Source organism: Danio aesculapii, chromosome 22 (assembly GCF_903798145.1).
Source record: "Danio aesculapii chromosome 22, fDanAes4.1, whole genome shotgun sequence".
Classification (NCBI taxonomy): Eukaryota; Metazoa; Chordata; class Actinopteri; order Cypriniformes; family Danionidae; genus Danio; species Danio aesculapii.
In genome coordinates this window covers 20,106,057-20,119,350 of record NC_079456.1, presented here as the reverse complement: position 1 = coordinate 20,119,350, position 13,294 = coordinate 20,106,057, and the positions used below count along the sequence as shown (strand labels likewise).

General features: G+C 35.3%; 1 protein-coding gene across 8 annotated transcripts in view; it reads left to right on the top strand.

Moving 5' to 3' along the window:
- Positions 1 to 12,962, top strand: part of celf5a (cugbp, Elav-like family member 5a) — a 388,064-nt gene extending 375,102 nt beyond the window's left edge. For 5 of the 8 annotated variants that reach the window (XM_056447706.1, XM_056447712.1, XM_056447710.1 and 2 more), the window contains exons 9-12: positions 3,410 to 3,502; positions 4,120 to 4,263; positions 6,525 to 6,691; positions 8,204 to 12,962. In XM_056447706.1, coding sequence (XP_056303681.1) covers positions 3,410 to 3,502; positions 4,120 to 4,263; positions 6,525 to 6,652 — 365 coding nt within the window. In that variant the 3' untranslated portion in view covers positions 6,653 to 6,691; positions 8,204 to 12,962. The remainder of the gene's footprint in view (positions 1 to 3,409; positions 3,503 to 4,119; positions 4,264 to 6,524; positions 6,692 to 8,203) is intronic. The other 3 variants (XM_056447713.1, XM_056447711.1, XM_056447709.1) reach the window with 1 other exon arrangement.
- The last annotated feature ends 332 nt before the right edge of the window (positions 12,963 to 13,294 follow it).

Below are 13,294 nucleotides of genomic sequence, written 5' to 3'. Positions count from 1 at the left end.
TGCACTGTGATGCATGTGAGGGCACGGCAAGCCAACAGGTGGTGATAAAAGCCTTTTATGCTAGGTTTACACCAGACGTGGAAATAAGTATTTGTAATTTCCGTTTATGTAAGTATATTACATAAACAACAATGCAAATGTGTTTGACTGGACGACTGCGGGGTGAATGTACAAATTTTGCCTCAATCGCATCTTCCGCATTTGGTGTTAACCCAGCTGTGTTGGCCAATCTGAAAGGGGAAAACAGCATGCATGTTGACGTCATGTGGCAAGAACTCCAGTTTTAGTGGCCACTAGGGCTGTGCGATTAATCGAATTGCAATCACAATTTGAATTCTGTGTGTGATGGTCTTACTAGCAATTGAGTGAGCGCAATTGAGTGATGAGTGTCTCCCTAAAAAGTCAACTGGAAGTATTGCCAGTGACACGCAATCTAGTAGCAAGCAACAGCAAAGAACAATTTCAGTTGTTTCAGCCATGTTAGTTTCCAGAGTGTTCTGTATTTTTTTTAAATTATTATTATTTTTAGTTTGTATAATAAGCTACATTATCTCCCTAATTTGAGTTCAACTTGTTTACAGAAAGTAAGGTCATTTTATTTGTGTTTACTGCTGGCTCTATAGAAAAATGAGTGTTTTATTTATGAATATTTAATACATGTTTAAGTAAGTTAATATATTTTCAGTTCCTTTTTTAAAGGAACTAATAAAGCATTTTAGCAGTAAGAAGCTTATTGAGCTGAATCTTGACTGCAAAATTAAATCACAAATCAAATCGAAATTACAATATCTGTCAAAAAAAATCACAATAAGTTATTCTCCCCAAATCGCACAGCCCTAGTGGCCACATGGCCACACTGTACCTGGAGGATATTTTCCCCAAATCGCACAGCCCTAGTGGCCACATGGCCACACTGTACCTGGAGTTTCTGAAAATCGTCACCCTGGATGGAGTTTTATGGAAGTTTTGGTTTTAGTCGCCTGATACTGCGTTTCCATGTAGACTGCAGCCACTACTCAAGAACACCATTCCATCAGTAGCACACATTATCTCTGTGTTGTGGGTTGGTTAATACCATAAAGGACATCAGGACAATTTGTGTGTAATTTTATATATATATATATATATATATATATATATATATATATATATATATATATATATATATATATATATATATATATATATATATATATATATATATATTTATATTTACAGTTGAAGTCAGAATTATTAGCCCCCCCTTTGATTTTTTTCTTTTTTAAATATCTCCCAAATGATGTTTAACAGAGCAAGAACATTTTCACAGTATTTCTGATAATATTTTTTCTTCTACAGAAAGTCTTATTTGTTTTATTTCAGCTAGAATAAAATCAGTTTAAATTTTTTTTAATAAACATTTTAAGGTCAAAATTATTAGCCCTTTTAAGCAATTTTTTTTCCCACTGTCTACAGAACAAACCATCGTTATACAATGACTTGCTTAATTACCCTAACCTGCCTAGTTAACCTTAATAACCTACTTAAGCCTTTAAATGTCACTTTAAGCTGTACAGACGTGTCTTGAAAAATATCTAGTAAAATAGTATTTACTGTCATCTTGGCAAAGATAAAATATATATATATATATATTAGGCATGAGACGATAACCGGTTTCAAGGTTTACAGCAGTTTGGAAAAGTCAAGGTATTAAAACCGCAAAAATGTTTTGTTATACCATTTCTAAGGTATGTGTAGAGTTTTTTTTTTTTTTTTAGCTTTTTTCTGTGTGTTTGAAGCTAATGAAGATAGCAGGCCTGACATGTTTACTGTTCCAAAATATTATAAATGTGTCCTTAAATGTAATATATTGTGTTAAATGTGGGGAAAAGTTGTTGTTTTTTACTAAGGCATTTTAAAAGAAATTATTTTACAGCAGAAACAATACCGTGATACGATAAAATTTTTATCCAAGGTTATCGTAACATCAGAAACTTAAACCGGCACATGCCGTTTTAATATATATATATATATATATATATATATATATATATATATATATATATATATATATATATACATTTGACCGCCCTATAATGGTTCATACCATAGTCAATTTATTTTTGCATGAGCAGGAAAATATTCAGTTGCCGATCTGGCAGATGTAGCCTGCCCTTGAAGTGTTTTATATTAAAAGGTTTTCTTTGAGACTTCATACTCTTGGTTAGCACCACCGCTAATATTAAATTGTAATAGGTCTGATATAATTTCTTCCCAAATTTCAAATAAAAACATTGTTACTTAGAGCTTTATTTTAGATATGAAAATTTGTCAAAATAACTACTGTAATGTGATCTTATTTATCTGTCTGAAAGTAAACATAGGTTTTCCATGGTGTAAAGAGACATATAAACACATGAAAACGGGTCTTTTTTTTTGATGCAACAACAAACATGCTTTTGTCTTATTGGACAAAACTTTTGTAATTTTGGAAGAAATTTGCACGTTAGAAAATCACGAAGATATCACCATTTTGCAGTTGGGGTGAGATTCATAACCCTTTATTTCACAATAATTATAGTATAGTCTGGTTATGTTCACTGTATTTGTTTTCATAGCATTTAAGATAAATGTTGTTTTTGATGAACAGTGCAGGATGAAAAAAAAAAAACTCAAGTAGTTCCAGACAGGTTTGGACTACATTGTGGTTACATATTATTGCTCTTTATAATTTGTTATTTTATAAAAAGGTTATATAGCCAAACACGAGACAGGCAGAATGCAAAATTGGCCAAATATTGTCCGATTTGGCATTTTCGAATCCTATGAGGAACCTGATTGGTCTTCATAGGCCTAAAACTGGTCCCCAACAGATCAATTTTTTTCCCAAAAACAGTAAAATTCATCTAATATGATTTGTCAACTCATAAATCAGTGTGACTATTAAATATTGCTTACTGCAATACAACCATCTCTAAAGTAGCAAATAAATGCATCTTAGATTGTTTACTTTGACCGTAACAAACCCCGGTGTATAAAGGTAAGAACCACATAGCAACAAATAAGCACATCTACAAATGTATAGCAAATCTTTAGGCCTATCCTGACTTTTTGTACATTTTATGAGAACAGAGGTTTGTTTTGTTGAAAATGGTGTTTGATTCTCTTTGAATTTGTCCCCCTAAAATGCAGATCTATCAGATATCAGAGAACATCCCTTGTATTTATACAGTATGTGAATTTCTTTATTCATTTATTTATTTACTTATTTATTGTGCTGCTTACTTAAAATGGGTAGTTGTGTTTGACCAACCATCCGTCCATTTCTCTCTCTCTCATTCTCTTCTCTTTCTCGTAGCCTTGTTCTGTGCTGTATCGCATAAATCCAGCCCGTGTATTCACACACATTTCTCTTTCTTTGTGCGTTCAGCCATCTACCCAGCTACCACACTGACCCCTATTGGCCAAAGCTTGCCACAGCCACCACAAGTCATTCAGCAGCAGCAGCAGAGAGAAGGTGAGGGTGAGAGACTTTACATTTATTTTTTTTTTGCATAAAGGTTAATAGTGTTTGCATTGTTATAACAGAATAGTTAATATAGCTAAAATAATCAGGATCTGCATCTTATATTAATGTTTTAATCGATAACATTTGTATTGTAAATGTAGGGCTTCGTATTTCAAAAATGCATGTGCTATTTTAGCATTAGCATAACAACTTGACAGTATTTTAAGGATGATGTTATAAAAAAAAAAGCATGAACATGAATGTCATTTACGTATAGGTTAATATAACGCTATCTCGCAGCAATTTGTAGATTTTTGATTTAGCGGCTATTTCGTATGAATTCGTATGATCTCATTCATACGATGTAACATGATTTGCGTATCCCCTTATGACAGTTGGGTTTAGGGGTGGGGTTGAATGCCATGCCTCCTTTTTAAAAGCTTACATTTTTATATGACATAACTTTTTACGCATTTGTTCAAGTTAGCGTACGAATTGTACTGACGAAACATGAAATAATTATGTTTCCTCGTGAAATCATGCTTGTTAATACAGTTTTTCTGTATCTGTTGTCTTTCTGACTTGTTTTGAATGGAGACTCCTGAGTGAGTAAAAATGTTTTTGTTTTGCAGGACCAGAGGGCTGTAACCTCTTCATCTATCATCTACCACAAGAGTTTGGTGACAATGAGCTTATGCAGATGTTCCTTCCATTTGGTACAGTCATCTCCTCAAAGGTCTTCATGGACAGAGCCACCAACCAGAGCAAGTGTTTCGGTAAAAGCGAAATCATTATTCATTTCTATCTGCCAATTGACCATGTTCCAAAATGTGTAAGTGCGTTCATTTTTGCGATTGTTTTACAACTTCCGATTTAGTTGCCTATGAGAGATATTACTAGGAATAATAAATGGCAGGAAACGGTCAAACTACTTTCTCTACAAACAAGTGTGTCTATGACTATACAGACAAAGCAGAATAATATAATAAGAAAATATCAGTTTGCAACATCAAGCAGCATAACAAGCTGTTTTTAGCGTCTAAATATAAATGGAAGTGAATGAGACCGGAAGTCTTGAGCCAAAGAGATTCGTACGCGAAGAATAGGGGTCAATAGTCATGCATTTTTGTACGCATCTTTTTACTGAAATGTATAGATAAAGATGTATATGTGTGTGTGTATTTAACATATTTCTGAAAATTATGTTGCATCAGGATGTAATTAAATGTAACATTATTTATAAACCAAATAATCAATTTCGGCTCTTAATTGTCATTTGGAGAGACTGAAACAAAACACTTTTGAAATCGATACTGTTCCTTTAAATGTGATTTAGGGAAAATTGTGACATCATGTGCATGCATCTTGGCAGTCTATTGTCATCCACGAGTTTAGTTCTCTCTTTAGTTTTTAGTACATTGCTGTTTTGTAAACACACCCTTAAATACAAATGCTAGATGCAGAACCAAACAAGACACAGGTGAGCACAGTGATTCAATGATTAACAATTGTAACTGCGAAAACCAAGCAAATAAGACGCTAAAAACTGGATGGAAACATGGAAAATTAAGAAGAAGGGTTAAATTTATCTGTTGTGGGTACATTTGCATCAGGTCAAAATGTGCATTAATCTGGTGTATAATCCATTCTGAACTAATGTAATGTTTACTAAAATTCTAAATATAGTTCATGTGCTCAAATCTTTTACTTTTAGCAGTATTCAGAAGAGGAAAAAACAATAAAAAATAAAAGTGTTAAACAAGCATAAATTCTATTTTTATAAATGCAAAATGAACATATCTAAATAAAAACTCATTTGCATCATTCCAAATGTGTGTGTGCTTTCTACGAGTGTGTTTTACTTGCTGACGTTAATTTAATTGTTATATTTGTTGTTTTTCTGATTAAAAAGGTGGACAAGATTAAAAAAGCTCTGATTACAACATGCTAAATCTTAGGCAGTATACGTAAATTAAGCAACACTTGTGCATTTAGTCTATCCCAGATCGTCTGGTAATCAGTCTCTGTCCTTTTCCCCCATGTAAACTGTATTCTATGTCAAGCCACAAACCAGAGAGGAACTGCCTTTTAAAAATCCCTGAGCCAGAAAAAAAGTCCTAAGTGAAGCAAAAAGGCCCATTATGGATCAACATCTGTTCCCGCTCCAGGGGGAGACATTTCCCAAGCCACAATTAATAGCAGCTCCCGTCTCCTGGGGGAGGTTAATAAGATATAAATTTGTGAAGTAGGACCTATTTGCGGTATTGACTTATACACTATGCATTTACTGCATAATGTCAGGTCTGGGTAACAGGCGCTCGGTAGAGTAATTAATCTGCGGTGGGGGCCGCGGCTCGAGATGGACCGATGGGACTTGGCTGAGAGCACTGACATACATAGATTCCCTATTAAGCAGCATTGTGGCTTCATCCCCAACTTCACCTCCACGTGGACCCTCTTTTCTTGTAGATACAAGCCTGGAAATAGGGTTGTTTTAGACACCTAGGCCAATTTGTTCCCAGGTGGCTGATGACCGACGAAAGCTTCCCGCTGTTTTTCATGGTTCACGGGCGTTTACTGATGTAATGCCAGCGAAAGTGCATCCACACTTCAATGGGGCTTTTTGGTCACTGGCTTTTAGGAGCCGATAGGCTTGAGTGGGAAGTTGGGGTTGTTGTGGATGAATGTGGATTGTGTGTTGAGGATGGCCCACTTTTTTGGGTCCTTTGGGGCAATTTGTCCCTGTTCTATACCACCTATATATATATGACGATAGATAGATAGATAGATAGATAGATAGCGCTCAGCAAAAATGAATACACCCATCATAGATCTCTCTTTTAAATTATTATTTTCTTTACAATAATATATTTGTTCATATACATTATCCATATATATGGATATTCCGAGCTGATTTGTTCATTGAAGAGCCATTTTTGGTTTGTTGGAAACATGCTTTTTTTGTAATAGGATGGACTGTGTTCATTTTTTGTTTGCAAACAACTTGATTTATATCTCTTTTTGTGATTTCTTGCAGGCTTTGTGAGCTTTGATAACCCTGCAAGTGCACAAGCTGCAATCCAGGCCATGAATGGTTTTCAGATTGGCATGAAGAGGTTGAAAGTGCAGTTAAAACGGCCGAAGGATGCGAGCCGCCCATACTGACAGGGCCCAACACACACTGGGCTCTCAGCAACAGCACAGGTATTAATATGGATGCAGCAGATCAATGTCCTGAATTTTTTTTTTTGTTTGTTTTTTCTGTGTGTGTAACTGTAAACCAACTTGTTTCTTTAATGTAATCCATATTATACATTTTTCATTTTCATAAATACAAATTTACCTTTACTTTTAATATCTAAACATTTAAATTATAACTTTTTTAATATCTAAATTATTAAATACTATTATGAAATGTTGAAATTGTTCCCAAAATGTGTGTGAGATCACTATTAATATTTTCTATTAATATTAATTTTTAAAAATATTAACAATTGTGTGTGTGTATATATATATATATATATATATATATATATATATATATATATATATATATATATATATATATATATATATATATCTGACACTTGTAGCAGTGCAATGTGGTTGTATATGCACTGGTGGGAGGTGTGCGTTGTGTCCCACCAGTGACGATATACTGCCACATCGCACAGCTACGAGTGTGATAATGCGTTTATACAACAGTTCAAAGGCATATATGATCGTGCATATGAAAATAGAAAATCAAGCATGGAGAGTCTAAAAACCCTTTTGTGGGAGGAACTACTTTCATTCCTTCATATCTGCATCTGACCGTCAGAGCAGCAGAAACTGTTTCTCATTCACTAACGTCACTTTAGAGCTAGTATTTAAATTATTTCTCTAGCGTAATGTCTAAAGTGATGACAAAACAGGTGATTTAGCTCACATTTTAAGATTATTAGGCTAAACGTCATAAAATGCCATAAGTCTACAGAGATTTCACAGTATTTCTCTGTTGCAATTGGGAGATCACAATATTACTATATAGTATAAATACAGCACTGCAACATACAAAAGAGAGAGATCGACTTAGAAAGTCATTTACCTGTTTAATAATGATTTGCTCAGCTGTAGTTTGTAACGGACAATGTTGTTGATGTTGTAATGGACAACATCAACCGTCTTTGCACAAAGACAGGCTAATGGTCGCCAATGCGCTGTCACTCAGAAATTATAAATATTTAAAAATGGGCACTATCCTTATAAATACACTGCATAGTTGCAATCTAAACAACTACATTCTTGACCAAAAGTACATTATGTTGTCCAACAGCAGCAATATTTGTCAAACTGTAGAGTGTCCTCTGCTTGTCGCTGTATGTGGGCAGAGTAATACATACAAGGGTGAAAAGTTAAGAGGCTGGATGAGTGCTGTTATTTGCAAAATATTGCGCGGCTATCAGCCAATCAGATTCAAGAACCAGACAGAACCGTTGTATATATATATATATATATATATATATATATATATATATATATATATATATATATATATATATATATATATATATATATATATATATACATTCCTTAAAGTACCTTTTATATTATTATACATTATTTTATTATTCATTGTTATTGTTAATTCTTGTATTTTTTTTGTTTTGTTTTAATAATAGTACTTGAGTATATTTGTATAATTAACTTTATTTCTAATGGAATTTTGTTTCACAGGATTTGAAGAGATTCACAGGATTTGAATTCAAAAGGAATTTAACTTTTTCTTTTAAAACAAACAAGAATGGATTTTTTTGAAGACATATCAGTATTTATTTTCCGAAGACGTTCAGTACAGAGGAGGGTTGCGGGTGAACCGACACCAGTGGACAAAACCACACTCGGCACAGCACGGCATGAAAGACAAGAGGAAAGATCTCTCTAAAGACAGAGAACTCGACACGTCCTGTCTCTCGCTGAGCTTCGAACCGTCAGTCAAGCAACAAACTAAAAGAAAAAAAGAAAAAAGAAAAAAAAAACACGAGCGAGAACAACTTCGATTTCTATATACATATTATACACACATATGCTATTTAAAAGAAGAGGCGCTTATGGCTTTTATTACACTGGACAAATGAGGGTTAAACTTGAAGACCAAGGAAAAATGCAGTGGAAAAAAAGAAGCTCTTCTTGTCCCGCTAGTGGACTTTCTTTCTCTTTCCCTCTTTTCTTCTGTCACCGTCTTTCAGCAAACGCAGGACATTCTGTGGTCACAGAGGTTTCCATGCCCTCAGTGAAACTGATAAATCTTTCACCCCAAAGGGACCAAAGGACCAAACATTTTTATTCCTCAACAGAAATATATGGTATTAATAACAATACTAATACTACAAACTACTACTAACGACATACGTTTAAAGAGAAAAAAAAAAAAGCATACATTTTTGCTTCAGGTCGGAAGAGGAAAGGGACTTTGATTTCTTTTCCTTTTACATTTATAGCTACTGGGTTTCAGAATATTTAAAAATAGAAAAAAAAAGTATTTTAAAAGCTATACTATTTTAGTGGAGTAGAATATGTGGATTGGAGATTGTTAGGAGCATGTTCAGACATTTTCATTCATGAAGAGAAAAAAAAAAACAAGTGAGGGAACGGACCATTAACCATTGTCATTTATTTATTTATTCTTTTGCTAAACTGTCCCACATTCCAGAGAACAAATGCTGAGTATAACTATATATGCATGTGCGAAACGAAGTTCGAACACTTAAACATATTTATCCGATGAAAGCTTTACTTATCAAGCAGAATAAGTACTTGTGGCTTCAACTATCCGCAATATTAACAGCTGTACTATACAGTTTGGCAATGATGGAAAATGTTTTGTTTTTTTGCGTTGATCTACGATCATGTTTTGTGAAGTATCGCCCAAATATACCTTTACGAGGGACCAGCAGATCTTTCATATCATTCATTTTATGCATCTTTCTCATCAAACAGTCAGTGCCAAATGCTGAATATCACCCGATAAAGCACATTGGTATATAAACCAAGCCTTAAACCTGAACACAACCCACGAAACGTCCAAGCAGACGCTTACAACAAATCTCCTGAAAGGACTTGTTCTTAACGCTTACAAGCACATCAGAATTTTACAGGGACCATCTTTGGAGCATCAAAATAATAAGCGAATTTAACTTCGGAAAACTTGCACAATCAATCAACGCTGATGTTTTCAGAGTTCATTTTGCTCATAAATGAGTTTAAGATATAGACGGCATGACTCACCCGATCCACAAATAACACATATTTCTAAGAATACACTTCTCAGGCTGGATATGGATTAGCTTGACGCTAACTGTCTGCAAAGGTCTAATGAGCAGCCTGTAAAGAGCTCACCAACAGCTTGCAAATAGCAGCCATGGGGGGTTACAGTGGGAGCAAACTGATCCATCAATAAAAAAGCCACCCAGTCTGACATTATGGTGTACTTAACCGCAGCTGTTACGTTGCTTTCAGACAAGTCGCAAATATACACAACTCTGAAGCACTTGACAAGAATCTTAAAGACCTCGTGAAATCAAAATTGGCATTTTGCAGCGTTACATTTGTGTTTGCAATGAGGCTAATGATAGTTGACAAAATGAGCACTGACTACAATGTTTTGTCCAATCATGCTAGTGGTTATTTCAAAACTGTGGCTTATGTGTTAGCTTTGAAGCTAATGTTAGCTGACAAAAACAAAGGCCAATTGTAACTTTTTGATTTAGTGGCTAATTCACATATTTTGTACAATCTCACGTACATTTTAATGTGATTTGCTCATCCCCCAATGAGGGATAGGGTTAGGTGTGCGGTTTATGGGTTTGTAATTGTATGAATTATAAAAAATAGCCACTTACTAACAATTCGTAAAATAGTTACGTTTCCTTGTGAGATTGGACATACACATTCTTTTGGAAATGGACAAAGTGGATTTTTTGTCTCGAAATGGACAAAAAACTCGAAATGTCTCTTAAAAAACTGGTGTGATACTTAGTTTGCAAGTCAGATCTGAGGATAATGCTAGCTGACAAGGGAGCTAATAATATGATTGAGCATGGCCAGTTTCTCATCCGTAATCAGTAATAATCCAATCAGATTGATCAAAGCGTACAATAAATATACAGATTTTACTGCCTCATCTTTGTTTTGGAAGAATCCCCCCTTCCACCCCATCTCCTCCTTTTCCTCCCTTTTCTAAGGGGAGCTCTCGAGACCTACCTTACTCACTTTATATGCTTATTGACCAGGCGGGAGCCTTGGGCTTAATTATCTCCGAGCTGAGGGTTCTCTCCCGGGAGAGCATGCCAAACTTGCTATTAACGCCAATCATATCTAAGTGTGAACTCTTGAAATGTTTAAAAAAATAGACCAAAATATTTTTTGTTGTATAGTGAATTCTTCTTGAAATTTAGCTGTTTCTAAATTATAATATGGCTCATACTTTGTTTGTTAGCTCTAAGGCTAATGCTAGCTGACACATCTGATGATTAGGTGTGTCCCAAATCGCATACTTATGCACTATTCTACGCCATTTTGTAGTATAAATAGTGTAAGTAGTGCATTCACAATGAAAACTCTAAAAAGAATAAGTGCTCTTTAAATACCCGGATGATGCACTTATTCAACCGTTTCACACACTCAACGGCCGCTGGTTTGCTCACGTAGCTGTAGGGGTGGAGCTTTTTTCTCCTACAGAGAAAATTCTCCACAAGAGTGAATATAGCGCCTCCCGATGGTGAATGTGGTTACTTATTTGCTAATTTGGCAACCGTCAAATGTCATCTGGGAAACAGTTTGAATTTCTGCTTAATAAAAAAAACGGTAGTGATCCATTTGGAATAGCACTACATTCATATACTATGCTGTTGAGTGTGCAAGTGCATAAGTACAAAGTGCAGTAGTGTATATTGTGCCATTTCGGACGCAGCTATTGTTTGTTAGCTTTGATGCTAATTTAAGTGGTTTAAAGCGATATTGGAAAATAAGGCAAATATACCGACCACTACAAGCTCTTGTCCGAGTGCAAAGCAAATATTTTTACTGAAAATATCTTCAAAATGTATAGTCTTAACGACTTGTTTATAATGCTGTATTTTCACAATGTGTTTTTGTTTTTATCACATTAAATTTAATCCGTACCAATTTGAAGTAGAACATTTTTGATAAAAATGTGGATGTGACTAATGACTAGTCTAGTCTAGACTAATGACTATTGGCTATTACATAAAATGTCCCAATTTCAAATAGAAATGACTCAATGCTGTACTCATTAAACAATTTCAGGGGGTCTTTAACAACTAAAAGGACAGTATTATTGAAAAATTCCTATGCATTTAAAGTTCTCGTTTGCCTTTTCCGTAGATTTTGACATTCCATCCATGCTGCCGTTACTGTACTCTCGTTGACTCCGCACTGCCTTCATAGAAATACCAAAACGAAAGATAATATAGCAAACAGAAGCGCAACAAGTTCCGAATTCACAAACAAACACAACTAACTGCGAATAAAACAAAGCTCCAGAATCTAGGTAGGACAGAAAAGCACATATTTCGACCTCATTTGATTTCCGCTGTGGATTTATTTGACCTGTTTGTCTTACCTAAAAATATATCGGTATGTTAAATGTTTAATCTGGCCTGGCGTCAGAAATCAAGTTCCGACGTCGCCCATATATATCACAGCCGTTTTTTTAGCCTCAGGTCCCGCCGAAATGGATCGCATTCGATTCACAGGTTATAATGGCCTTTTTCTGCTGAACTCCCTCCATTTCATCTCGCCTCTCCTGTCCTGTGGTGGCATATCTGAATGTGGTGATATACAGACATGCAGCCTTCGGGCATCGGCGCTCTAATAACCTCATGTTGCAGGGGCCTTCCTTGCAGAATCTCTCCATGCCAGATGTGAATTATTAAAATCAAATTAAATTTGGCCTGCATGTAAAAGCAAGTGTAATACAAATTAAAAATGGCAACTAGTGCCTGAAGTTTAATAAGTTTGAAGGATGATATCATTACAGCTTGAAAGAGAAAAAATGAGATTGGAAAGGCATAGAAAATGAAAGGTGAACCGACGGCGTTAATACAAATTGCATCTTTTTTTTTGTGTGTGTGTGTGCGCGCTTGAGGAACGAAGGAGGATACATTTTGCACTACAGGTATTTCTGAAGAAACTAGACCACCAGCATTTCATTTTTGCGTTCTTCTCATTCAGTCCACGTTCACGTTTGGTTCCTCAGAGATCTTCATGCCGAACTTTGATCTATGAGCATGCTCAAAAGGGGGGAAAAGGGTGGGAAAGCTTCTGGGGGTTAAAGTGTTATAAAGGTACTACTCATATTAACAATATGATTCTTTAACTATGGTTTGTATGCTAAGGAAAGTAGCTTATTATAGATATGATATCTGTATATTAGGGAAGAGCAGCACATTTCTCAGATTCTATGAGGGGTAGTCGGTGGGTGGTCAAGCGGGCGGGTTTTCGGGGTGGGGCGGGTTTTTTGCTTTATAAAGATCATGTTAAAGTTCTGGTTTTCTCAGCACAAAGCGTACGGAAATATATATCAAGAGTATTGATTCTGCTGTGTGAAATGTGCAGTGGGAGAGCCAGGCACTCCCTGCGCTGTTCTTAAAGCCTGGATGAGACAATGCTGTTTACAGTTGTTTTTGCTTTTCTTGGTAATGTTTGTTGTTTTCCTTTTGATATTTTCCAAGAAAAAGGGGACAAGAGGTGCACCATTTATCTCTGCGATGAGCTCGGTGCCACATGAACAACTGAAATGGACAA